This window comes from Loxodonta africana, chromosome 15, assembly GCF_030014295.1.
Source record: "Loxodonta africana isolate mLoxAfr1 chromosome 15, mLoxAfr1.hap2, whole genome shotgun sequence".
In the NCBI taxonomy this organism is placed as follows: Eukaryota; Metazoa; Chordata; class Mammalia; order Proboscidea; family Elephantidae; genus Loxodonta; species Loxodonta africana.
This window is the reverse complement of record NC_087356.1, coordinates 18,114,186-18,141,815: the sequence shown is the minus strand read 5'-3', so window position 1 is coordinate 18,141,815 and position 27,630 is coordinate 18,114,186. Positions and strand designations below refer to the sequence as shown.

At 37.4% G+C, this 27,630-nt stretch overlaps 1 protein-coding gene across 3 annotated transcripts in view; it reads left to right on the top strand.

The window, feature by feature from the left end:
• The window catches only part of PELI1 (pellino E3 ubiquitin protein ligase 1), a 55,697-nt gene extending 29,081 nt beyond the window's left edge, over positions 1-26,616 (top strand). For 2 of the 3 annotated variants that reach the window (XM_023552692.2, XM_010593610.3), the window contains 6 exons: positions 14,481-14,620; positions 17,363-17,492; positions 20,495-20,596; positions 23,706-23,903; positions 24,020-24,208; positions 24,753-26,616. In XM_023552692.2, the coding sequence (XP_023408460.1) occupies positions 14,550-14,620; positions 17,363-17,492; positions 20,495-20,596; positions 23,706-23,903; positions 24,020-24,208; positions 24,753-25,319 (1,257 nt within the window). In that variant the 5' untranslated portion in view covers positions 14,481-14,549 and the 3' untranslated portion in view covers positions 25,320-26,616. Of the gene's footprint in view, positions 1-3,021; positions 3,089-14,480; positions 14,621-17,362; positions 17,493-20,494; positions 20,597-23,705; positions 23,904-24,019; positions 24,209-24,752 lie in introns of those variants that run through there. The other variant, XM_003413635.4, reaches the window with a different exon arrangement.
• Positions 26,617-27,630: the final 1,014 nt, after the last annotated feature.

Sequence of the window (27,630 nt, the reverse complement as noted above, 5' to 3'; positions counted from 1 at the left end):
AGAGTCAGTCACAACTACGTACATTCTGTTTGGTATGAGTATTAGACCTGTCATGTCCGGCTTCTTGAGCAGTTTCATCAGCCTAGAATCACATGATAAGGCAGGATCACCAAGTAGCAAAATCTTAGAATTTGCCCAGATCATCTTTACAGGTATGTTTCCTGGGCTGGATGTGTATCTGCATTAGACAAAAGCAGATACCTGAGCAGATTTATTTCACAGCAACCTAAGTAGGCCTGCTGCCAGCAGAATGAGCAAAACAGACATTATGCAAATGTACTGAAGAACAGCTTCAGGGGATGTGACACAGTTATGGAATGCTGGGAAGCAACAGAAGGAGACTTGCAGCTATGAGAGAGAGAGAGCGGTTCATTTTGTGCCAAGGCATTAGAGGACAAGGAACCATAACAGTGATGTTCTCTTAAAAACCATAACCCAATTGTGAACCAGAGCTGTTGGCCTGTGGACACATTGTGGGAAGGCTTTGTGTAAAGACTGTTGATTGTTATTGGTTGCTGTCGAGTCAGTTCTGACTCATAGCAACCCCATGTGCACAGAGTAGAACTGCTCCATAGGGTTTTCAAGACTGTGACCTTTAGGAAGCAGACTGCCAGACCTGTCTTCTGAGGAACCTCTGGGTGGGTTTGAACCAGCAACCTTTTGGCTAGTAGCTGAGCACTTCACCATTTGTACCTTCCAGAAACTCTGCATAAAGACTGCCAGCCAACCAAACCATTGCCTGTTTGAGTCGATTCTGACTCATAACAACCCCATAGGACAGAGTAGAACTGCCCCATAGGGTTTCCAAGGACCGGATGGTGGATTCAAACTGGCCTACCTTTTGGTTAACAGCCATAGCTCACCATAGCTCTCAACCACTGCACCACCAGGGCGCGGCATAAAGACTAGGACCACCAAAAGTATTTCTATATGACTTTTTTTTTTTCAAGATATAATGTATTTTTAGGTGGACTTTAGAATGATTGCATTTAAAGTTAGCAAGGGCACTTTTCAGTCAGGTGTGATTAGCAAGTTATATCATTCAACCATTGTGTAATGGAATTAGGTCTCAAATTAGATGGCCATTTACATAGGTGGCTGTGAACCACGAATATCAGTGCCAATTTTAGGGCTCTGGTAGAGTGGTTATTACTTTTTACCATAGGATTGAACACTTCAGGGCTGCTAAAGAACTTGAATAAGAAAATATCGGCATCTAGTGACAATAGGTAAGCGATCTGCTGCTAACCACAAGGTTGGTAGTTTGAGGATCCATGGGAAAAAAGACCTGGTGATCTGTTCCTGTAAAGACTGCAGCCTAAGAAACTCTATGGGGCAGTTTACTCTGTCACATAGGGTCGCTATCAGTGGTAATTGACTGGATGGCATACAACAACAGACTTCATTTCAATGGTCCGTTTAATGGGTGGGAGGCATGGAGGATTTGCATATGCAGCTTTTCACAGTGCCACAGGTACGAACCAGCACTTACTCTTGATTTAATTTTAGCATGCTTTGAGAGAAACATCTTAAAAGCAAGTACTAAGGTTCATTTGGCTGTGTACAGAAATAGACTAGTTCCACACACAGCCCTTCACCAGAAGAAAAAAAAAATTTCTTTTCCCTTAAGAAAAGGTATGGGGTAGTTTGGAATTGCAGTCTGTAACTCCTCAAATGGAGCTTACCAGTGTGAGAACAGCGAAAGTCCTGAAGGGTGCCTTCAGCAGCTGTTTGATGAAGCTTGTCCAATCCCAGCTCACCTCTGGGTACTGCTGTTGTTTCTCCACGTTCATAAGCACTGAGCTAATCACGTGAAGTATAAAGCTAGAAATAAACAAGCTTGATTAAATGAAAATATGATTGAACGTTCACCTGTCTTATGCCTGGGGTAATGTAGTATTTTATAACCGAACCCAAAAAAACCTGGTTTATTTAATAGTGCTGAAAGGGCACTCTTTCTTTACATATGAGTTGTGTTGATTCTTCTGTTTTCTTAAATGGAATGCTTCTTAACAGATTGAGTCTGAAGTTCGGTCTGTTAAATAGGCTGTTAAACTCATGAAAAGTGGTTCAGTATCTTAGATGTATCTAATGTTTGTGGAGCATTTATACAGTTAATTCAGGCAGGCTTTTAAGAAATAGAATACTCTCTTTTGAAATGCCTATTCTGTAACTTGAAGTTAAGCTTGTGTTAAAAATTGTTCTGTACTTCCTCTTGCTTCCGCTTCTTCCCTTTTGGGCCACAGACTTCCTTAGGGAGGAGGTGAGGGAGAAGTGAGTTCTGACTTCAGCCAATAGAATCTAGAGTTATGTAGTGTTTACCTATTTTGCGTAACACAGGCCCACCCACACACATTATGAGGTGCTTAAGTGAAAGAACAAGGAGCAGACAGCTATTCAGAGTGTGAATCCAAGTGTAACTGGGAACTGCTTTAATACTACCTGGATTTTATCCTCTGGTGAGAAGGTTGTTTGTCTAGCTTGTGGTGATAGCGATGGAATAAAGAGGTAGGTGTTCGTTGTGGCTTTATATTGAGTATCACATTGTCAGTGCGTTGGGTTAGCGGTGAGATTGTAAAGGGAGTGATTTGAAGCATAATTAGATCATTTATATTTAAAAATGTTTGCTTTTTTTCATATTCAGCTTTAAAAGTATCTTGTGTATGAATTAAATTTCCTTTTGTCTTAGGGAAGGTGTTGAATAAATCTGAAGGTCCTGGGCTTGTTTTTAGAGAGGATTAACACTATTAATCTTATTTCCTGTTAGTCTTAAAGTATGAGAAAAATAACTACAGGTGTTTGTTGCATATTGATTATTGATCAACATAAAACTGAAAGCTCTTCATTTTTAATATTAGTTTTTTACATGTTTTAGGACTTAATGTTGTCCATTGTTTTCATTTGAACTATCAAATTGGAGAATTCTTTTGGTAGCCAGAATAATGGTACTGTCATTATACTTTGGTTAACTGTTGACAGCTTATTCAGAATCTAGCTCTTCAGCCATGAATCTTCTTTCAGGGTCCATCGAAGAAACAGATGTGCCTTTGAGATAACTATAATTTACTATTTAAATATTTTCAACAAGGTAAGGAGAAATTATAAAGAATTTTTTAAAAATATACTGAGAGTCACGCTTTATAAGGAATTTAATTAGTTTTTACCTAAGTAGCTGGTTTGTTTTTCCTCTGATATGGTGGGAAGAAATTTAATAATTTTTAGGTCTGATGATTGATGTTGGAGGGGGAAGACTGCTGAAAAATGAACCATCATAAATTTCCCAGCAATGTTAATTTCTGAAGCATTTTTATTTTCACCAAAAGAAAAGATAAAATTGAGATTTTTTTTTTCCCCCCTTCTTTTCCCATGAAAAGCTTAATCTGCTTTCTGGAATACTGATATGCTACCCAGTAATGTGTAACCCTTTTAGGTAATTTTCTTATGTATTTGTGAAAGGAAGTATTCATTCTCTTGTACATGGATAAAATGGAAGTTAAGTCAGTGACGGGGGTGGGGGGGATGATCATAGTAATTTACCTAATTGGCATGTTTGTAGTGTGATAATACAACTATATTCAGAATAGAGAGAGATAGGAAATTTGTAGAAATGTCCCAGTTATGTGCATTTATCCTTTTCCAGATGAAAAGGGTTAAATAAGAATACCATACTGTGTGATTTAAAATATTCACTCTGCTAAAAAATAGATGTTCTTAGCCTCCCACACACAATGTTTCTAGATTACTGCTATAAAAATTTTATGGGGGAAGCATTATGATTTGGTCAAAGAAAAATCAGCTGCTACTTTTGAGAACTTTTCATTAACGAATGAGAAAATTAAAACCCTCATAAGATCGAACTTGTTAGTTAGAGTAGTAATAATTGTCATCTTTTAATAATGATATCTCTGTCAGTAGCTGACTTTACTGTTAGAAATAATATTGGAAATTCATTTGTAGTTTGAACTTTTACAACATTTTTCCTTTTCCAATCCTTTTGCATGGAGCTTGTAATGGAATTTTGAAAATAAAAGACTTGAAGTTAATCTCTGTTAAAGAACAGGGAATACATGTACTAAGTCTTTATTTGATTTAGATATACTGTTTTTCCCCCTACTGAGAATCAAACATTTTATAGGATTCAATCTTGAAACTAATTGCAATGGTTTTTAAGGCCTTTGATTATATTTCAGGGTCTGTTCTGTATTAAGAGCAGTAGAAAACTAGGCTGTTGTATATAGTAGCAAAGTTATGTACAAAGGACAGATTGCCAAACATTCGTTTAAAGATTGTTGTTGTTACATGCCGTCGAGTGGATTCCAACTCAAATAGCGAGCACATGTGACAGAGTAGAAGTACCCCATAGGGTTTTCTAGGCAACAATCTTTACGGAAGCAGATTGCCAGGTCTCTCTCGAGGGGAGGCACTGGGTGGGTTCGAACCAGCAACCTTTTTTTGGTTAGCCGTGGAGAACTTAACCAATGGCTAAGATACTGAGAAATAAAGACAAATCACTGAGAAAATAATTAAATCTTAAGTGATGGGACAATCTCACTGTAAAGCAACCAATTATTTATTAAAACTTACTTTGTATGCCTGACATATATTAGGTATTTGACAAATACTTGATTTTTTTAGTAGGTTCTTAGAAGTTGCTGATTTAATTCTCAGTGTGAATACTCTTAAGAGACCGAAAAGTCTGTGACTTGTAGTAATTTGTCATTTTGCAGAGGCACACATTTTGAGTCCTGTGCTGTGAGGTTGGTTTGTAAAAGAAAGAAATGTATTCAGTTACTGAGTGAACCAGGCAGATGGCCCAGCATCAAAATCTCATTGCAGCTTTGTTCTCATTCAGCCCTCACGACATATCCTGAGGTATGGGAAGTATTGTCACCATTTTACAGGATGAGAAAATCATGTGCTACAGTGCTGGTTTGTAGATTGAAAATTCATGAAGGTCCTCGGTGGCAATTCTTCAGCCTTTCCTTGTCTTTCATGACCTTGACACTTTTAATGAGTCCTGATCAGTTATTTTGTAGACTGCCTATCAGTCTGGGTTTGTCTAATGTTTTCTCGTGATTAGATTGAGGTTACACGTTTTTTGGCAACATATCACAGAAGTGATGTATCCTGGGTGCATGAGGCAGGGATGCATGATGTCAAATGTCTTATCACGGATAACATTAACTTTGATCGCTTGGTTAAGGTGGTGTTTGTCTTCCAAGTTTCTCTCACTATAAAGTTACTGTTTTCCCTTTGTAATTCATTAATATCTTGGGTGGGGGGGGATGCTTTAAGACTACTGTGGTTGCCCTCTTAAAAAATGAAGGTAACTTGGTGTTTTAGTAAAAATAAGGACTAGAGAAGACCCAGATTATCCTGTTTCTGGAAGTAATTTAATTGCCCAAAGATATTCCTAATCCTTAAACAATACTTTTTGGATGAGCTCATAAGCTCCATAAAATTAATCTGGATTACTCCCGGAATATAAAAAGACAACCATGGATTTAATGTTCCATTTTTTATTTTCTAGCTTGGTATACGTTTAAAGTGACTGGGAAAATCCATTTTATTCATTTTTCCATGTTTAAATTTTATCCAAGGGACTTTTTAAATCAGCTTTAAATGCTTGATTTCCTGAGGAAATCAAAATGATTAATATGATAGAAGCCTGTCCTTAAAGTTTGCTCATATTAGGACAATGACCCATTACCATCAAGTTGATTCCGACTCGTAGCGACCCTATAGGACAAATAAGAACAGCCTCATAGGGTTTCCAAGGAGCAGCTGGTGGATTCGAACTACTGACTTTCTGATTAGCAGCCAAATGCTTAACCACTACGCCACCAGGGCCCCTATATTAGGACAGTAGTATCATTTATGTACGTTTTCTCTCTGTAACCCTTTATGGTAGGAAAAGAATTTAGTTTTGTTTGTTGTTCAATTTAGTTTTCCAGTGTAGTTTTTTTTCCCCCAATGTACTTTTAAACTGGTTTGTTTCAGCAGTTCCAGACTGCTACGTTTTGAGTTGTGACCTCAAGTTCCTTAGTCTATCTGTGCCTTAGTTTTCTTTTCTATGACATGAGGATCATAATAGTTCCAGGGATTAAGTCAGTTAATACATGGAAAGAACCTAATAAGTGTTAAAAAAAAAAAAAAAAAGTGTTAGGTGTTATTAAAACGGTGGCATAAGCATGCATTGCCGGCCAATGTTGGGTGCTGACTTGAAAAAATTATAAAATTTCCCATGAATATACTTTTATCCTGTTTTTTGTTCCAAATAACTGTCTGATTCCACCGAATTTGCTAGCTCTACAGAATTTTATTTGGGATTTATCGTTAAACCTAGGGGAATTTCTAGTTTTAGTTTCTGGAAAGGATATGATTATTTTAGGAACTTTTGTCATCTAAAATGATGGAATATAGCCCAAGTATGGACAGGGACAGTAAAAATGTTTGGGTCTTTACTTGTGTCTCTTCTAATGGTATGAGAAATGAAGTGATTATTTCGAGGCAGGCTAGAGAGGCTGTATTTAAACAATCTCCTTCCCCCGGAATCCTGCCCTGCAGTTTTTTCTTGGCTGTAACTTTTCATGAAGCCTTCCGTCTGTAAACCGTCTGGACTCAAGTTCTAATACATTTTTCTTCCTGAGGATACCAGGAAATTGCCTTTGTGTGGTAGCTGTTTTTCTACCCTTCTGTTCCTTTCTCCCCACCTTGGTTTTTATTGTTGGTCATTACCAGGAAACAAGGTTGCCAGATATAATGAGCACTGAGGAAGTGACAGAGTTCCAGATAAATCTCAGAAAGCACTGGTCATAGCTGCAGAGTTTGTCACTGCTCCACACGAAGTGTAACTGGTTTAGGGTTTATCTTGTACAGGTGTACTTGTAGTCTCTCCTCAATTGTCCCATAATAGAATCTCTTATTCTTGTTATAAATGAACCCCACTCAGCCTTGTCTGGGTTATGGGTTAATGGTATCAAAAAACCTGGACTACTTGCTTAACCTCTTGGAGTCGCAGGTTCCTCATTTATAAAAGGGGGATAAATAGTTGTTCGTGGCATAGTTGTGATAGAAATTGGAAGAGTTAATGTATCTTGAGTTAATATATGGGTTGCAGCCCTAGCTCTGCTGGCTGTTATCTGTTTGGCCTTGAACTAGTCATTGGACCTTTCTGATCCTCTCAGTTCCCTTATCTGTAAAATGGAGCTAATGATGCTTGTACCTAATTTATAGGCTATTGCCGGAGTCAAGTAAAACAATCTTATGTAAAAGCATTTTGCTAATTAACATTCTGTGCAACTGTAATACCCAGTACCCAGTGCCATCGATATCGATCCCGACTCATAGTGACCCTAATGTAATATGGACTTTAATCCAAGACTGATTCAGATTGACACCACTTTTGACTTAAAAGGATTTCCCGGTGCTTTCCAAAGCCTTTTTTTTCCCTTGTAGGTTAGAGTTCCCTACGTCAAGAAGATAGTTCCTTATTTGGTCTCCAAAGAGGCCAGATTGCATATGTGAGACTACTCTGGCCTTACCTGGCCTACTGTGGCCACCCCAGCTTCAGCCCTTTTCCTTCAACCACTTGAGAGAAGTTGTTACAATATTAAAATATTTCAAATGCAATGAATGATACATAATTGTCACAAAGGCAAAATGATAGTTCTCCCATTCTCACTCCCAGCCACTCTTGCCAATTCTAGTAAAATACGGAAACTGCAGCCATATTCAAGGCCATTATTGCCTCTACTAGCACCAGGCTGATTAACTTCTTAAGACTCCAGGAGAGAAAGACCTGGCCATCTGCTTCCATAAAGATTACAGCCTAGAAAACCCTGTGAGGCAGTTCTGCTGTGTTACATGGGGTTGTTGTGAATCAAAAATCGACTTGATGGTACCCAACAACAACAATATTAATAACATTTATTAAGTGCTTTACTATATGCCAAGTACTATGCCAAAAATAGGGGAAATTCTTCTAAAAACAAATCCTATTATTCCCCAATTCAAGATTAGAACAATGATATTCACGGGGTACATGTTGGAGGGTACATTTTTTTGTGATCACAGCTGGGGAGTACTATTGGCACCTAGGGGGTAAGGGCCAGCAATGCTGTGTACATCTCCTACAACGCACAAGGCAGCCCCCTACAATGCCAAAATGTCAACAGTGTTGAGGTTGAGAAGCCCTGGTTCAGAGAAACAAAGACTGTCCTTGGGAAGGATGTTCATTGCTTTCCTGTCAGGATGAAAATAAGTTATCCCTGTAGGTGATAGAATGTCAGCACGTCATTTGGCTGCCCTTTCCCATTCGATACTCGCTGTCTTGGAAAGGGGAACACAAATACTTCATATTACTGCCGAAGACACTGTTGTTTCTCCTGGCCTTTTGCTCCTTTTATGTAAAAGTGCTGTTTATTAATCCTGCTGATTGTGAAAGAAGGAAGAAAATGAGTAAATTTTTACTCTTATCAAGAAACTGCTATAAATTAACCTCTCTTCAGTCATGAGCTGAATTGGCTTCATAAAATGGCTCCACCACAAATATATCGAAACAGTTCTTTCTGTTTGAGTCATCCTTTTAAAATCAACCACAGGGAAACACTACTGTAGATGGAAATCTGTTTCATCAGAGATAATATATGCAATCCAGCATTATATTTTTCCACCATAAAGAAGCATTATAACATTTTTATGTTTGAAAACATTTTCCTTTTTTTTTTTTTTCCGTAGCACCCTTCTTAGGCCCACCAACCCAGCCACCAAAATAAGTGTTCAAAAGATTGTGTAAACATCTACATAAGATTTGTTCTGTCCCTTGCTTAGTACTTGTTTCGCTGCTTTTTATTTTTCAGGGCAAGAATTTTGTACTTGTCTTCAGCAGGTGGTAAGCAAAGGGCTGTATGTGCAGTGTAAATAGTAAAAGGAAAAAATGTGTTTTATTGAGGGAGCAATTTGAATAAAGATTGATTTCCCAGTTTTCCTTCTTAAGGTGAAACTGACATATATTTTATAAAGTCTTCCCTTGGGAAGAACTGGTATGAAAATAATTGTACTTTGCTGGCCTTCCTTTAAAAGGAAACCCTGATAGCGTAGTGGTTAAGAGTTCAGCTGCTAGTCAAAAAGTCAGTTCGAATCCACCAAGCAAGCGCTCCTTGAAACCCTGTGGGCAGTTCTACTCTGTCCTATAGGGTCTCTATGAGTCAGAATCGACTTGACAGCAATGGGTTTGGTTTTGGTTTGAGCCTTTAAAAAGCAAATGATTAGAATGTTAAATCAGTTAAATTAATAAGGCTGTTCCTAAGAATTATGTATTTTATGCCTAACATTTCATGTTTTTCCAACCCACACAGAAAATAACACTATTCTAGAATATATATATTTATTATATATTTTTTTTAACTTGGAAAGGTTAGTTCCTGCCAATGAGAGCAACATGCTTAATTTTTAAGGATCAAGCAGAGAGTAACAGATATTTTAGAAAACAGCCTTATTATCTTCGCAGGATTTTCTCTAACATTTTTACCCAGTCGTGGGTAGACTTCTTGGTGCCATTTTAAGTGCTTGGTGTTAGATCACATTGGGATAGGGCTGAATGTGAATACATGGGGTTAGACCAGCTAACTTAATTAAAGACCAACAGGTGGGGCCAATAGTAATTGAGGCATTAGAGTATACTTTATGCACATACCCATTTCAAGTTCTCAAGCGCGTGGCTTCAGGAATTCATTTTGAAGAATTCTATATCTTACCCAGATTTTAAAATATATGAAAAATACGTATAAAGAGAGCAAGCATGAAAAGATGCTAAACCATCATGAAGATCATGAATCTTTCTTTGGAACTCACATAAAGATTCCAACAGTTTCTTTACAACAAACACTTATCAACATGTGTCAGTATCGTAATGAAAGACAATTATCATAGTACATTTTATTCATGGTTTAAGGATGCCAGTTATCAATTGAATATATGCCATTTCAAATTTGAGAAAACTGTTTATTTTTATAGTTTTAGATCATTTAGATATAGAGATAGAAGCCATGTTTAATGTGGTCCTGTGACAAACTTTGATGTCACTGATAGAATATCCCAAAATCAGACCTTCTAAGGCACCTAAATAAAATAAGAATATGTCTGATTGGGAATGTATTGTTTTTCTTGGGTAATTTGACAGAGGGCTCTAGAAAATATAGAATGATGAATATATGCCAACCCTGCATACACAAGACTTATAAATTCTTATGTTAGGACCAGATGGTCTCTTATATTGTTTCCAGGTTCAAATTTCTCTCCATTCTACTTTAATCCCTTCATTTTTAGAGATGAGGAAACAAATTACTTTGTTCAAAGAGAGGTAGAGCTAGAACACAGGCTAGCCATGGGATACGCTGGTGTCAGCCAAATCTGGGCATTCACATATCACTTTGAAATTTTTGCCGTATCTATGTAATATCTGTATTTACTAGTACTATTTACATTGACTTCTTTAAATAAACTTATTTTTAAAAGGAAAATTTTTTACTACTACAAATGGAAAATCAGCATCACTTCCTATAAATAGAAAATAACTCAAAATAGAAATACAAATAAAAACAAAGCAATGATACTAAAATTTAATTAATTCACATTATTAAATTTTAATCCTTGCTGTTACTGGCTAGAAGTGTATGAAAGCAATGTTTTTATGTTTGACCGCAGTAACTTTAATTGTCTAATAAGAAAAGCACAGTAAAGCCTCCAGGTAAGCTTTTGCTTAAATTTTTTTAAAGAAATGCTACTTAGCGGGGAAATGAGAGGATAGAAATATATGTTCATATGTTAAAGTATAATTTAATGTATAGTAGAAGGTTTTGTTACATGGAACCAAAATTGTTCTTTGGTTAATTTGAATTAATTTTACTTAAAACTCCAAATCTTTTTACCTTGAAGGTTTTAGTTAGCATAGCATTTTAGAAGGTTTTGTTACATGGAACCAAAATTGTTCTTTGGTTAATTTGAATTAATTTTACTTAAAACTCCAGATCTTTTTACCTTGAAGGTTTTAGTTAGCATAGCATTAGTTTCTTATAGAGAATTTTATCAGCATAGTTTATGTTGATTTAAATAAAACATTTCCACACAATTCTCATGTCTCACAACTGTGGTCATGTATCTCCGTATTAAAAAACAAAGATGTCATTTTGAGGACTAAGTTGTGCCTGATCCAAACCATGGTATTTTCAGTCGCCTCACATACATGCGAAAGCTGGATTATGAAAAACCAAAGAATTGATCCTTTTGAATTATGGTGTTGGCGAGGAATATTGAACCATGGACTGCCAGAAGAACGAACAAATTTGTCTTGGAAGAAGTGCAATCTGAATGCTCCTTAGAAGTGAGGATAGCAAGACTTTGGACATGTTATCAGGAGGGACCAATCCCTGGAGGAAGGATATCATGGTTGGTAAGGTAGAGGGTCAGCGAAAGAGCGGAAGACCCCCAATGAGATAGAGTGACAAAGTGGCTGCACCAATGGGATCAAGCATGGCCACAACTGTAAGAATGGTGTAGGACTAGGCAGTGTTTCATTCTGTTGTATATAGGGTCACAATGAGTCAAAACCAACTCACTGGCACCTAACAACAACAATGAATTAAAATCTGGTCAGCAAAAGGAAATTTGTCTGGGGAGATGAGAGGTTTTCATAGTGTTTTTAAATGGAGAAAATGTCTTTCTTAAAATAGTTTGTAAGCATGTTATTTTTAAAAATAAATAAATTAGTATTTTTTAATTTACCAGCAGTAAGTTAAGTGTGTCTGCCTGAATTGCTGGTCTAAATGTGTACATCAATTCCAAGGGATAGAAATGGCTAAGCCTTCTCCTCCTTTTCTTGTTACTCATTGGGCAACAAATTTTCTGTGTTGCCCTCCCTCTGAAAGTGGTGGTATACAGGGTATATTTCACTGTGCTGTAGAAAAAGCCAAGTAGGCATTTTCATTCATGAGTTTCCTATGAAACCTATCGGTAGAGGTATAAAACAGGAGATCTTTATGGGTTACCTAGTAAGAATTTTATTGTGAAGCTTTTGTAACAAACAGGTCTACCGGGAAGACCAGGAAGAGAAATAAATATAAAAAATGCCTGGTCCCATTAGACTGCTGATGAAATAGGATAATATTTGGGGGTTATTTGTTACAGTGATTTTCTGGCTTATCAGGAGTGCTGGATTGTCTTTTATTTTTCACACTTGAGTCATATTTACATTTTTCTAATTAAACTTTCTGTTTTGAGATCATTGTACATTTACATGCAGTTGTAAGAAATAACACAGAGACCCTGTATACCCTTTACCCAGTTTACCCCAATGAAAACATCTTGCAAAACTATAGTAAAATATAATCAGGATATTGACATTGATACAGCCAAGATACAGAACATTTGCGTCACCACGAGGGTCCCTCACGTTGCCCTTTTATAGCCACATGCACTGTTTTTCCATTCCCACCGCCTCTTACACCCCTGGCAACTACTAATTTGTTCTCCATTTCTATTAATTTTGTCATTTCAAGAATGTTTGATAATGGAATCTTATAGTATGTAACCTTTTGAGATTGGCTTTTTATTACTCAGCATAATAATCTGAAGATTCATCCAGGCTGTTGCGTAAATCAGTAGTTTGTTCCTTTTATTTCTGGTTAGTATTCCACTACTCCTTTGCTGGAAACCCTGGTGGCGTAGTGGTTAAGTGCTATGGGTGCTAACCAAAGGGTTGGCAGTTTGAATCCGCCAGGCGCTCCTTGGAAACTCTGGGGCAGTTCTGCTCTATCTATAGGGTCACTATGAGTCGGAATCAACTCGATGGTACTGGGTTTGGTTTTTGGTTTTGGTGCTCCTTGTCTGAGTAGTGTGGATGTGCTGTACTGTAACCATTTACCTGATGAATGAAACCTGGGTTATTTCTAGTTTGGGGCTATTAAGAAAAAAGCTTTTGGTTTTCCTTTATCTGAGAATGTCCTGATTTTTCCCTTTATTCCTGAAAAATATTTTTTGGTTTCTGGTGAGAAATCCAGTCATTGTAATTGTTTTCCCCCATAAGTAAAGTTATTGTTTATTTCTGGCTGCTTTCAAGATATTTTCTCTGTCTTTAGTTTTCAGAAGTTTAGTTATGATACGTTTTGGCATGGACTTCTTTGGATTTATTCTGTTTGGGGTTTGTTCAGCTTCTTGAATCTGTAATTTTATGTCTCTTTCCAAATATGGGACATTTTCAGCTATTATTTCTTCAAGTATTTTTTCAGCCTCTCCTTTGTAATTTCAGTGACACAAATGTTAGATCTTCTGTTACAGTCTCACAGGTCCCTAAGGTTCTGTTCTTTTTGTCCCCTAATCTCTTTTCTCTTTATTGTTCAAATGGAGTAATTTCAATTATTCTATCTTCCAGTTTACTGATTTCCATGTGGTCCTTCCATTCTACTGCTGAACCCGTCTACTGAGCTGTTTTGGTTAGTGTATTTTTTAGTTCTGAAGTTTCCATTTGGTTCTTCTTTATGTCTCCTATTTCTCGCTGAGAATTTCTTTCCTGAGACTTCCTGGTTTTTATATCAAGGAGTTCATCATTGTTCACAGAAGCATTGTCGTCATGGCTGCTTTTAAAGTCTTTGTCAGATGAGGCTAACATCTCTGTCATTTCAGTTTGGGCATCTATTGCTCGTCCATTTTCATTCAGTTTTGGATCTTTCAGATTCTTGATATGATAAGCAATTTTCTATTAAAACCTGGAATTTTCCAATTATACTTTGAGACTCTGGGTATTATCTAAAGTTTGTTTTTGCTCATACCACGCAGGCAGGGTGTGGGACACCTTGTTACAGCCTTGTGAGGCAGAAGTCTAGACTTCCCCCTCGGCGTTGGCTGGTACGGGTGAAGGTGGGGCCGCCATGTTTTCTGTGGTGTTTGGCTGGAATATGGCAGTTATTGTCAAAAGCTTTGTATCTTGCTAGGCCGTCCCCTTCCTGTTCCTTTGGCTAGAGGGAGCAGGCTTTTGTTGAGGCTTCTTTTTTTCCTGCTCCCGTTGGCATTTCCAGGTTGCTGGCTTCTTTAGCTCCAAGTCTGGGATATATGAGGCGCAAAGAAAAGCCAGGAACTCACCACCATGTCGTGTCATTCCTTGACCCCAGGGTCCCTAGCCAGTCTGCCTTCTCTTTCCTTTTCAGCGCTTTATGCTTTATATCTAATAACCAAGGTTTTTAGTTGTATTTAGAAGGAAGACGAGGGAAAAGTACATCTACTTTATCTTCCTACAACTGGAAGTCCCCAAATTTACATTGTTTGTTTAAACAATTGTGTTAAATACGTAGCCATTATTGGGAAAAATGTCACATACTTTGTATACTGTGCATAATATTATACTCAAGAGGACTGCTGTAAAGTAACATTTTTATTTGAACTGCAATTCATTGTTCACATTATTAATGAAAACTTTCCCCTTCTAGGGAATAATGCAGAAGGTGTCCCAAGCCTCCTGAGCAGTGAACAAAGATTTGAGAAAGACAACCAAGCTCATGTTTTCTCCTGATCAAGAAAATCATCCATCCAAAGCGCCAGTAAAATATGGTGAACTCATTGTCTTAGGGTAAGGGTTCTCCATCTGATGAGACATAAAACCGAATAATATGTATTAACTTTGATGTCTAGGTTGAAAGTATTTTTTTAGAATTTATAGTCTACCTACTTCCAGAAAGGACTAAGATTACAAGGTAGTGTTACCAAATCAAGAAACTTTAAAATTCTCATATTTATGCCATGTCTCGTAAGTACTTAAATGCTGCATAAACTCTGCCTCACTCTAACCTCCTAGAAAAAAGGGCCGTTTCCTAAAGATGAAATGAAAAGGTTGTTTGTCTAATGTCACATAGCTAGTCCATTCATCCTCCCTATCTCATCTTCCAGAAAAATTTGCCTCAGCAGACTTTACCAAAAATTCCTCCCCCTGCTTTAGGTTATTTCATGGCAGTTAGTATTTACTTGTTCTGTTGCACCTCTGAGGAAGCTGTTGATTTGTGCTTACGGTAAGGGATTTTATAGATACATGGTAATGATACGATCACTCTGAAGCCCAGAACCTTGCTACTTGTTTGCTTCAAAAGTAATTTCATCCACATACATATCTCCCAGAGACACAGTCTGGAGATTGAGGAATAAATGATTCCATTGTTTCCACTCATTCAATCTCAGCTGCTGTAACTGTCAAAACAGAGACACAATGTTAGTTTCTGTTAACTGATGATCTCAGAAACTAGAAGTTGTAGAATTTACTTTCCCCCTGCGATTTCTCCCCTTCTGCCTAAAGAAGCAGTGTTAGACATTGCAACACGTTTTAAAGTCAGGTTGGTACAAGTTCTTGTTTAAGTGAAAATGTGTTAATTGTTTGAGATGAAAGAATAAGAGAAAGTAGGGAGATCACAGGGTGTCGTCAAGCTGGACTAGAAGTCAGGAGTCCCAGATTCCAGTGCCTATTCCCGCACTGTCAGCTCTGTGACCAAGGGCAAGTCACTTAACCATTGCGGACTTTAGCTTTCTCTTCTGTAAAATGGCGACTAGACAACATCATCTTCTGTATATGGTTTTAAGATCATTCTGTATATGGTTTTAAACCGCCTCTCTTCACATAGCAGTTTCTTAGTTGATCCTTAGCAATAGTAATTGTTTCTGTATCTGGCACTTGGTGTCTTAATTGCAAGTAATCTTCTTTCCAACCTTCCAGAAGGATACGTGAAGCTGGACAAAGTTGTCCGTTTCCTTCTGTTTCTACTCAGAAAAGAGCTTTAAGTTTGGAGAAATGAAAACATTTTGGAAATAGTGGTGATGATTGTACAACCTCGTGACTGTAATTAATGCCACTGAATTGTCTGGTTAAAAATGGTTAAAATGGTAAATTTCATTATATTTATTTTACTACAAAAAAGTCAAGATTTAATAAAAAGAGCTTTGAGCTACAGGAACACAATGTGGGAATAGAGAGCATAGATCCAGAAGACAGAGGAATGAGTCATACAGCTTGGAGGATGGTAGTGAGAAACCCGCCGCAGTGGGGCTGTTGGCAACATACATCCTAGAATAACATAATTAATGTATTAGCTAAGGGCTCTACTCTGACCTTTTAGTAAGAGTTAGCAAGATTAGCAAGGTTTTCTCCAACAGGAATCAGTGCTTTATTTTTTTATAAAGGGTCAGCGTAAAGTCTATATATGGCAGTCATTGGAAAAATTCTTTCCTCAGCTTTAGGACAGGATTCTTCCTTGTCAGCCACTAATTTAGACCATTTTATAGTCCCATTCTCTTTCAGCCTCAAAACTGTCCCTATTCCTTGCCTCATTTCCCCCCAGATTAACCAACTCTGTGGGAGACAGTCAGCCAGAGATTTTGTTGGGGGAGGATTATGGGGAGGCCAGGGAGTGAGAGAGCTTATTGTTAACACACTGTGTGTGCCACAGTCAGATGGTGGAGCACGACAGACAGACCTGGGTTCAGATTCTGGCTTTGCCAGCGTCATAGGTGTGATTTGTGGAAAATAACTTCATTCCTCTGTTTCCTAACTTGTAAAAATGAGGCCAGTGATGCCAGTCTTGCAGAGTCTCTATACGAGGATTAAGTGAAACGATACATGACTAGAACCCAGTAGTGCCTGGTGCATAATAGACACTCAGAAACAAAATTTTTTTTTCCTTTTTCCTTATTTGTTCAGTCCTTGCTTACTTGCTTATCTTTAGGGCATGCACATGTTATCATGGAGAATGGTCATAAGGTCTGAACAACAGAAACGTGTTTAGCTACCACATAGCAGACAGCTCAGCTGTACAGGTCCTGCCAGCAGAATGAATGTGTATGTGGACATCCAGGTAGCTGAGGCTTAACAAACAAGTCTAAAAACTCCTTATTTCAAAGGTTCAGATTTTGGTTCACAATTAAAACAGATTCTATTTTGAACAATACACATTGTACTCTTAAAGGTTATATTAGCACATGCAAACATTCACTTTAAGAAATAGAATGAGTCATAAAGAGTCAGCTATCCCATTAATCAGCTCTTGATTATCTTCGGTAACAGAAGGAAGAAAAAAATATAGTTAACTCAAAGCTATGTATAATAAAAGGTACTTCTGTGTGACTGTGGAACATAGCCGGAAAGAATCTCATTTTGTTTCACACCCAGGCATCTGGTCTGGGATCAGCAGTTGCTAAAAGGAATTTGAGATAATTATAATGCGCTAATAGATAATTAATTGGGGATTCATTCTGGCAGGCAAAGTAAAACATTGTTTTATAATTTTGTAGTTCTTACAAGAGATGACCTAAACTTTTCTTCTCCCATCAGGTATAATGGGTCTCTCCCAAATGGCGACAGAGGAAGGAGGAAAAGTAGGTTTGCTTTGTTTAAAAGACCTAAGGCAAATGGGGTGAAGCCCAGCACGGTGCACATTGCTTGTACTCCTCAGGCTGCAAAGGTAAAAAGAACAAAAACTGAACAAATGACCTTGGCAGAATTGAAAGGCTTGTGTATGTTGTTTATATTCTCTAGCATTCCCTTCACATTTCTGTTTCAGAAATTCACTTTTATTTAGGTTTGAGAAGAGATTTCTGAGACATGATGATTGAAGGGCTGACATATGGAAGGGGAGTCAAGCTCTTCTCTATATGGCAGACCACAGTCAGTGGATGGAAATTAGAAGGAAATATCCCTTTTCCTTATTTAAAAAAAAAAAAAAAGTGGCGGTGGGGCAGGAGCTTTATCTGGTCTTTCGAATTGTTCAGCCCTCTGTCCTGAGACAGAGGGAGTTGCCACTGTGGTCCTGGAGGGCCTCGCCTGGGCTGTCCAGAGAACGCGGTGCATAATATCTGTATTCAGCTCTCAGAAGCATGCTTGGATCAGGTACTTTTTTAAACTGAAGGTCTATTTTGTGGGTGCGCTTGTTTTTATTTATTTTTTTGTTTGCTTTACGACCCTCCTGGCTTTTAGTGTGGTATCTTGTAAAGTAGACCTCAGTAATTATTGAATTGAATAAAAGCTACAAAAGCTACTACCCAACTTTATCTACAATGTAACTTCTCAATCCCCTGGCCAACTTAATGCCTCTAGCCCCTCCTCCTTTTCCTATCAAAATCTTCAGAAGAGATGGGCCACCATTTCAGAACATTTGGGCTTTCCCTAGAAGGGTAGGCAGGTAGGAGGAGTTTCGAGTCTTTGTGTTTCCTGCGATTTCCTCTATTTCCAGTTTTATAACACAGACTGAATTGATACTATGGTGAGCAAATAAGAAAAATTACAGAGCCCTTTGGCTTCTGGCAGTACCTAAGTACCTATATCCTTAGCTAAACAGTCCCATGGTGTACATTATTAGTATACCATCTGAGGTATGTCTTTATAAATTAAATAAACCAGAGACAGTAAAATTGGCATATAGGGTTGTGTTTTAGGTCACAGCTCCAGTCCCTGAAGTTCATTGGATCTTTGGCTTTGTTTTCTATCCAGTTTGGTGTCTAAAACAGAGTCCTCAAGTCTTGACTAAGTCTCCGCTATTACTAGTGGGGAGCCAGAAAGTGTAGAAAAAGGACGGTTCTTCTAGGTGATTCCTGCTGCTCCTCTGCACAGATGTGTGCTAAGCAGTCGGTGGAAATGAACGGCTTGTTGATCCAACCTGAGCAGCTTCTTGTAACATTTCCCCGCAGGAGTGCTCTTGGCATTTTGGCTATGACAATTCATTTTGTAAGACTGTCCCACATATTGCAGGACATCTGATAATCTGGGTCCTCATCCACTAAATGCCATTTGAGCCCTCAAGTCATTGTGACAGCCCAAAAATGCGCCTGTATTTCCAGATGCCCCGTAGACAGCTGATACTGCCTCTGGTGGAGACCTCCTATTCTAGGGCGAATGTTTCTAATCGCTGCCTCTGTAATATCCCATTCTGTGCTTTTCCTCCCATTTTTACTCTGTCACACTCCTCTTATTTCCATTGTTTCCTCCTCCAATTTTGGAGAAAATTATTAGTGAGGTCATGAAGAAAAGTGATGGTTTAGTCTGGCAGTCCTCCGGGACGACTAGTTAAATTCTGCCTTCTAAGCCATTGAAACCTAAGTTTACCTTGGCACAGTTCTTGTTTTCAATCTAAGAGTAGGTTTACTAGATTAAAAACCAGAACAATCTCAAATACTCCAAATTGGTTTTTTAAAGATCTGTATGTAAGATCATTAAGAATTAACATTAAAAAAATACTGAGCAGTTATTTGAAAAGTTGGTTACTTAATACTGAGTTAACAAAGTAATTGTAGGTTTTAAAACCTGCAAAACAATTATGATTGTTATGCATACATAAAAAAAGAAAAATAAGTACTAAAAATATTAGCAGGAGACATGGGAGTGATCAGTACTGCATTCTAGAGAGTGGACACCTCTGTGGAGGAAGGAAAATAGGGACAGCTACCTGGACAACCTCGATTGTATCTGTAGAATTTAATTTCTTGAAAAAAAACGACAATTAGAAACAAAAAATGACATTGTTAAAGTGTGATAAAACTGAGTGATTGATAACTCGGGTGCTCATTTATTCTCTTTATATATTTGAAATTTTCACAGTCTTAATTATTAAAGCTGTTGTTCAAGGCTTTATTAGCTATAAACTAAGATTAGCTATAAACTAAGACCAAGTAAAATTTTATAATGCCTCAATTCTAATTTAAAAACATTTTTCGTTTAGCCTCTTTGCTGTGTATAATACACTCTCTTGTGTCTTTGTATCTGGTTTCCTTTTACGCAACCTGTTTCCACATCCTTTGTGCAATGACTAGGTTTTCCCCCACGATATTATCTTCAGCTCATCTATATACATAGAAGACGTCTGAAAACAAAACTGAAAAGTTCTTTTTAGCAATGTTTTTAGTTTGGGATACATCAGAAGTACAGTCATAAGCATTATATCCATTTCCTTTTGTAATAGTCATTCTGTGAATGTTTTTGTGTCTAGCCCAGCACATGGCAAACACTTGTCATCTGTAGAATCACAAAATAGCTAAGAAAACAGTAAGCTCTAATTAGTTAAGTTCATAACTCTGAATGACTTTAAAAATAAGATTTATCTTTCAAGATTTTGTGTTTTCTCTCTACCAGAGCAGTACTGAATATTGTTTTCATTTCTACATGGGGTTTGATTTGATCACTTTATAATTTTAAATACTTATAAGGGAGACCCAGATTTTATAGTGTTTTTTTATAAAATGAAGGTATGTTCTTACCCTATAACTGCTTCAAAGTATTCTTCTATACAGCACTCAGTCCGAATATCTACAATGTCACTGCTGATGTTATACAAAAGTTATTAATCCCCATTGTAAATTTCAGGGTAAAAATATATAAATATGTCATAAATACACCTACCTTTTTTAAATGAAAAGATTCTCTGATTTGAATGATGTATATGCTAATTTTTGCTATTAACCTTTTCTTTCTTAGGCAATAAGCAATAAGGACCAGCATAGCATATCCTATACCTTGTCTCGGGCCCAGACAGTGGTGGTTGAATATACTCATGACAGCAACACTGATATGTTTCAGGTATCATAACATCTGAATTTTTGTTTTGTTTTTCTTTAAAAAACAAAGTTGAAAATCTGTGGTCAGGGACTTCTGTATTGGATTAGAGATTATTATATTTTAATAAAGTATTTTATTAAATATATATATTGATTTCTAAACTCCATATATAGAAGTTAAGAGATGGGCTCTGGAAACAGAATTCCTGGTAAACAGTAGTTACCAAGCTGTCCCTCCGTTCCCTCCTCTGCGTAAAGTGCAAGTAATAGAACCTCCATTGGATGACTCTTAAGTGATTTCAGTGAGTTAGTACATGTAAAGTGCCCAGCTGTGCCTACCGCCTAGTAAACACTCAGTAAATGTTAGCTGTTATTATCCCCAAAAAGGAACCAAGAAGTACTCTATATATTTTGATGGTTTTATTTTTTTGTCACTACTTCGCACCTTTCTCTCTGTGCAACAGAAAGTACAGGCAGTTTCTAATTACGTGTAGTTCACAGCTTACGCCAGGGTTGCTTTTATCAAAAAGATAAACAAATAACATCCTCAATGAAGGTAGAGGTTTGGATCTTAAAAAAAACCTACCACAAACCTTTAGGATGATTTTCCACATTTTATTTCACTGACAACCAGTTAGTTTCAGAAAGTACCTTATATTATTTAGTCTATCCCTTTTGTTGATGAAATTACTGAAATCCTGACAGTTAAAGATTACAGAGCTAGTCGGGGATAAAATTGGGATTAAACCAAGCATCCTGCATTGTGTGAAGCAGTGTCTTCACCGTTTTATGAAGGTCCTTAAATACACTGTAGCATTTTTTGTGTCCTCCATTTCATGAAATAGTAGAAAGTTTTTTCCAATGTTATAAACTGATTATGCCCTTTCACAGGCAGTATACCTATGGAAAATGCAAACATTTGTACATCAAAAAAAAAAAATCTGACATATAATAGAAAGTAGTCCGCGAGGAGCTGGTTTTATAAACGTACTAGGATTGCCTGCCTTCTAAACTGAACATTCATTATTCAATCCAACAAGTATTCCAACACTCTTTGTTGTATTTGAATGTTCAGCACTATGAAGTAAATAAGGGCGCCTTCATAAGTGATTCCATGTCTAGGCACTACCCTGGTGGTCTAAATGAAGTACAGATACCAGATTGGGTTGGAGAAGGATGGGGAAAAGACCTTATCATAGTGCCCTTTCATCTGGACCTTGAAGGTTGAGTAGGATTTTGCCAGCCGAATGAGTAGAAGGTCATTCTGGGATAAGAGATGGCAAAGAAGATCGATGAATAAGCTACTGATAGCTGGAATATACTTTCTGTGTAATCAGAAATAATAGGAAATTAGGTGAGATTGATAGATAGGAAATCATGACATGAGAAATATGAAACTAAGAAGTTCGTATAGGCTATAAGGAGCCACTGAAATTTTTCATGGAGGTGGGGAAGAATGACATTATAAGATCTGTATTTTATGTCTTAGGACATAATTAGAGCTAATAATAACAATTAGAAAGAAGAAGAGTTACTAAAGTATATCTTAACACAGTCATTTCTTGCTGTCTGATCATAATCTATAGATATTTCTCTCTTTATAGATACTTATGATTTCTTCTCACCTGTCATTATCAGTATCATTTTGATGGCTTAAATCTTCTCCTCTAAGGCCCAAATCAGATGTCAACCTGCTGGAACAACCTCTCTTCCCGAATACCTCCCCCTTTGGAATTCTGCCCCTTGATTCTAAATATTAATCCTCAGTCCAATCCTTGGCCTACATTTTTTGACTCTAAACCAGCCTTTTATTTTAGGAAATATTTTTAGATTATTTAGGTCTAAGACACTTTTCTTTTGATACCATTATCCTAAAAATATATAAAAGGGACACCCAATCTAGGTACATTTGTTAACCAGCCAATTTCTACCTGAAACTATCTAAAAGTAAATAGTTTATGCTTGATGGAAGGATAAAAACACTGAAGGATTTTATCTAAAAGTGTGCTGATAAAAGGAACTCTCGAGACTCAACTATGGCTTCTGGAGAGTCATCATTTTTGAGGAAGGTCATTATTTTTTCTCAATACCCACATTTTGCAGTTTTCTGATACTACTTGATCGTAAATACATTAATGAACTGAAATTTGTTTAATTTTTACTTTAAAACGCTGTAATTCTGTGGTCTTCTATCTCACTGCTTTCCTTTTTTCTTTTCACCTTGCATTTTTCAAAATGAATTTATTTACTAGCTACTACCGCTGAAAATATTTTGAACTCACTGACACCTCACCCAGGTAGAGCTCTTATTTGGGTTTGTTGCTCTGAAATATGGTCAAGAATCAGGAAGGAAATGAAAAAGGACATCTGAGCGTATAAAATAAATACCACAATGCCCAGGCCCTGAAACTCTTTCTGTGCTCCCTGGAGAATGCCTTAGGCTCTACCAAGAACCTTCTGGAATGCTCTTTTTTTAAGTTTGTTACTGTATTTCGCCACCCACAGCAGAATTAGAAGAGTAGCTAGGAAGAGGAGGGGTGTGCTGCCAGGGACAAGCATGCCCCAAAGCAGGAAGTGATAGTGGCAGCCTGACAGAAAATCTGTGAAGTGTACATGAAACTCAGAGCCTGGCTATGTAAACTCTTCATCTGAGGATCGGCCATCTTGTACACCTTTATAGCACCTGAAGACATCACTGCATTTCAGTTTCATTTACATGCTGTTCATTGTGTAATGTTCTAGAGTCATGAAGAAAGAAGTACATGGATGGTCCATATGTTCTGTTAAAGAGGATAGAGTAATACATGGTAGAAATAGTTCTTTCCAAAAGGGTTAAAATTAAAATCTGCAGTCATGTAGTAATCTCAGCTATCCTGAACTATTCATTCCCTGAGGGTTTCATGTATTCTGAGTCATAAGTTCCATTTAATTCTGTGCTCTGGGTTGATTACTATATCAGAGACAGTCTGACAGGTTCGTTTTCAAAGGTATAGATGCCCCCAACGTTAAGTTTGATAAGTTTGAGCTATAGAAATTTCAAGGCTTATGTTCTTACCTTATTATGCCTTTCTTGAATGGGTTTTCCACTTTGTTCCTTTGAGTAGGCTTATAGATATTTCTTTCTCCCTTAGATTGGTCGGTCAACTGAAAGCCCCATCGATTTTGTAGTAACTGACACAGTTCCTGGAAGTCAAAGTAATTCTGATACACAGTCAGTGCAAAGCACCATATCAAGATTTGCCTGTAGAATCATATGTGAACGGAACCCCCCTTTTACAGCCCGGATTTATGCTGCAGGATTTGACTCATCAAAAAACATCTTCCTTGGGGTAAAAAGCTTTTTTTCCTAAATGCTGTATTATTTTATACCAGCTTCTAATTACAATTTACAAATAAATGGAAGCTTTTTTTTTTTTTTTTTTTTTACCAATGTTACTCCTTCTAGGAGAAGGCAGCCAAATGGAAGACATCAGATGGTCAGATGGATGGCTTGACCACCAACGGTGTTCTTGTTATGCATCCACGCAGTGGCTTCACAGAAGACTCCAAGCCAGGAATATGGAGAGAAATATCAGTGTGTGGGAATGTGTTCAGCCTGCGTGAAACCAGATCAGCCCAGCAGAGAGGGAAAATGGTAAGTACTGAGACGTAGCTTCTCAGTTAGCTACAACACATACAGTGAGTCGGAGTGCATTACGTATCCCAAAAAACTCAAATCTATTGTTGACAGAGTACTAAATCTGACTATCAAATGCTATTCTGGAGGATAGTTTATATTTTAATTTTCCAATTAGGACACTTAAAGGTTTATTTTTCTGTCATATTTATATTAATACATTTAAAATCTAAGCCTTCCTAAATTAAACAGCACTCTTTTTCCCCACATGTCTGTATATCTTTGGCCGTGATGTTTACCTAACTGAAAATACCAGAATTACTGATTAGCCAGATGTTCTAATTGTAAATTTATCTCTACTGTAAGGCTGAGAAGAGATAAGTTACCACTCATTATAATCTTGATTCTCAAACTTACCTTTTTCATGGCTGCCATCAGTTTCTTAAATATTTGGTAATGGTCATAGGAAATCCAGTCTCTTGAGTAAGCAGCACTTAAAACCAAAACTCTTCTGTAAAAATCCGAAACACTATAGTGAATTTTTCTTTTTTTTCTCCTCTAGGTGGATATTGAAACCAATCAGTTAGAAGATGGCTCATTAATTGACCTCTGTGGCGCGACGTTGCTGTGGCGTACTGCAGAAGGCCTTTCCCACACTCCCACCGTGAAGCATTTAGAAGCTTTAAGACAGGAGATCAATGCAGCCCGACCTCAGTGCCCTGTGGGGTTCAACACACTAGCATTTCCTAGTATGAAGAGGAAAGATGTCGTAGATGAAAAACAACCCTGGGTATATCTAAACTGTGGCCATGTACATGGCTATCATAACTGGGGAAACAAAGAAGAACGTGATGGAAAAGATCGTGAATGTCCTATGTGTAGGTCCGTTGGTCCTTATGTCCCTCTGTGGCTTGGCTGTGAAGCTGGATTTTATGTGGACGCCGGCCCTCCAACCCATGCATTTAGCCCATGTGGGCATGTGTGTTCAGAAAAGACAACTGCCTATTGGTCCCAGATCCCGCTTCCTCATGGTACTCATACTTTTCATGCAGCCTGTCCCTTCTGTGCACATCAGCTGGCTGGTGAACAAGGCTACATCAGACTTATTTTCCAAGGACCTCTAGACTAACAGACAGTTGTCCTCAGGACTACATTATAAATGTATAAGCTAAGAGATTTGGGATTTCCAGCCTGTTGTCCACGTTACAGTTTCTCTGCTCTGATCATTTGCATTAAGATGAAGAATTTTTTTCTAAACGTTTATAAGAAATAATAGCAATTTCTGAGCAAAAATCTGGGGAACTCAGTAGGGGAATTTCTGGAAGTACCAGACTTCTGAATTCTGAGTTTTGAAAATATATTTTAAGGAGAAAAAGACATAGCCTAATTCGATGCCTTTCGTTTCAGTGGTTTTGAATCACCCATCCTCAGTCTTGGAAACTTGTTTTGTATAACTGAGGGTACTGCTGGTTCAAACTATGTTAGTTTACAGTTTGTTGCAAACATTGTAAAATACAGCAAAATGTATATTAACTTCTTTTCTATTTATCTTTATTATAGAAAATACCTTAGAACGTTCTAGATGGAGTAGTGCGATGGCGATGGTGTCACATCCTTGATGTGAATGGTGGTTTAGCGAACGGAGCTCAAGGATTTGCAAGGTTAAGAAGGGCAAGAGAGCCTCTCCCTACCACCACCCCATCTAAATACGGAATTTGGTAGATTAGATACTTGGTAAAACCAAATTCGTATTAATTACCGCTGTGTAAGATGTGTTTGTTTTTAACCACGTTGAAGATAATCAGGAAAGGTTTTTTTTTTTCTTAGTGTTTCTCTTGAGTGTAGTACTATAACAAAAACTTAATGCTAAGAGACATTTTATATGCTCCTTTGAATATGTAATGTAATCTAGATGATCTATTTTTCTCCCATGATTACTAATCTCTTTTTAGTATCAGCAACATTTGGCAAGCTTATTTTGTAGATAAAACTGTGGTTCATCTGTTCACTGTTTCTAGAAAAAAAAAATCACTCCCATGAGAAAAAGCATAAATTGACACATCAAAGAAGAGTGATTTGATTTGCTTTTAGAAAAAGAGATGCCTAATTAATTATTCTGTATTTGGCCTTATCTGGGCATTAGGAAATCTATCGATACATATGGTTGAGTGATAACAGTGCCCCCCCCGCCCCTTTTTTAACCCAGCAGACCTGCCTTAACTGTGGGTGTGAATCCCAAGGAGAGTTGCCATAGTGTGACTCAGGTGGACGTTTGGCTGGCAAATGAACACCAGTAACAGCAGAGTGAAGGGACATAACTTGCATGGTCTGTTTATTCTCTAATTCCAGTAAGTTCTTTGCTTTCAGAAGCAAGAGAAAGGCTCTTTTCCCTCCATCCCCACCTTTTTTTTTTTTTTTTAATGCACCACAAGAAAACCATAGACAGTTGCACTACATCAAACCCTTCTGTGACACTTGTAGAAATCAATATACTTTTAGATTAGGCAGAATCGTTTTTTTAATCCTTTAATTTGTTTTCCTTTAGTTCGAAATGTTGTAGAATACTTCGCTGACAGTAGCCAATTTCTGTATGCGGTAGCATAGCTTTAATTGATCCTATTACAATGCTCTTCAGAATTTTCTTTTGGTTTAAAAAAAAAAACACCTTGTTGCTTAGAAGCCATGAGCTATTTTCTTTTACTTCAACTGTCAGAATTTCCTTGTTTATGAAAATGATCATTTGGGTTCACTCAGGAAATGCATGTCAGGAAACTTGTATGATAAGTTTACTAGTTGTTATGTATCAGTAACTGCTGTTACCCCTTTTTCAAAGAAATCTAATTGATTTTGAAATTTTCTAGATTGTCACATGCCTTGTGACTCACGCAAGGAAATCCAGCCCCGTGTTGTATTTGTTCTAATCATTTCTATTCAGGCTCTATATTGTAGCTAATTTTTATTTGCAATTAATTTATTCAAACTAAGTAAATAGTTTTCAAAATAGATATTTGAATTTGCCTCTGTGAGTTCATTTTTGCATAACCCAGAGTGGGAAACCAGAAGTGAAAACTTGTCAACAAATCTACCCCACACTCCAAAAATATTCAATTGAAATAAATGAAGAACTTGCATTTAATGTAACACTTTAAAGTCTCTGGTTCTCTTGGGAAAGCATCTCTTAACTTAGTCATATACGGACTTTGTTCGTGGCTAGGGAGCTGAGGCCTTTTCTAAGCTAAGTCCTGCTAGAGAATTGGCTCTTCGTACGTTACGTACTAGACTAAGTAGTGCCGTAAAAGGTTCGCGCACTTCCCAAGGTGCCTGAATTTCTTCCTACAAGCTGGGGAAAATCTGGTTCATTTTCTATCAAATTCAAGTTTTGAAAACTCAGGCAATTTAAATATTAATCAGGTGTTTTTCTGTTCAAGCTTTTTGAATAT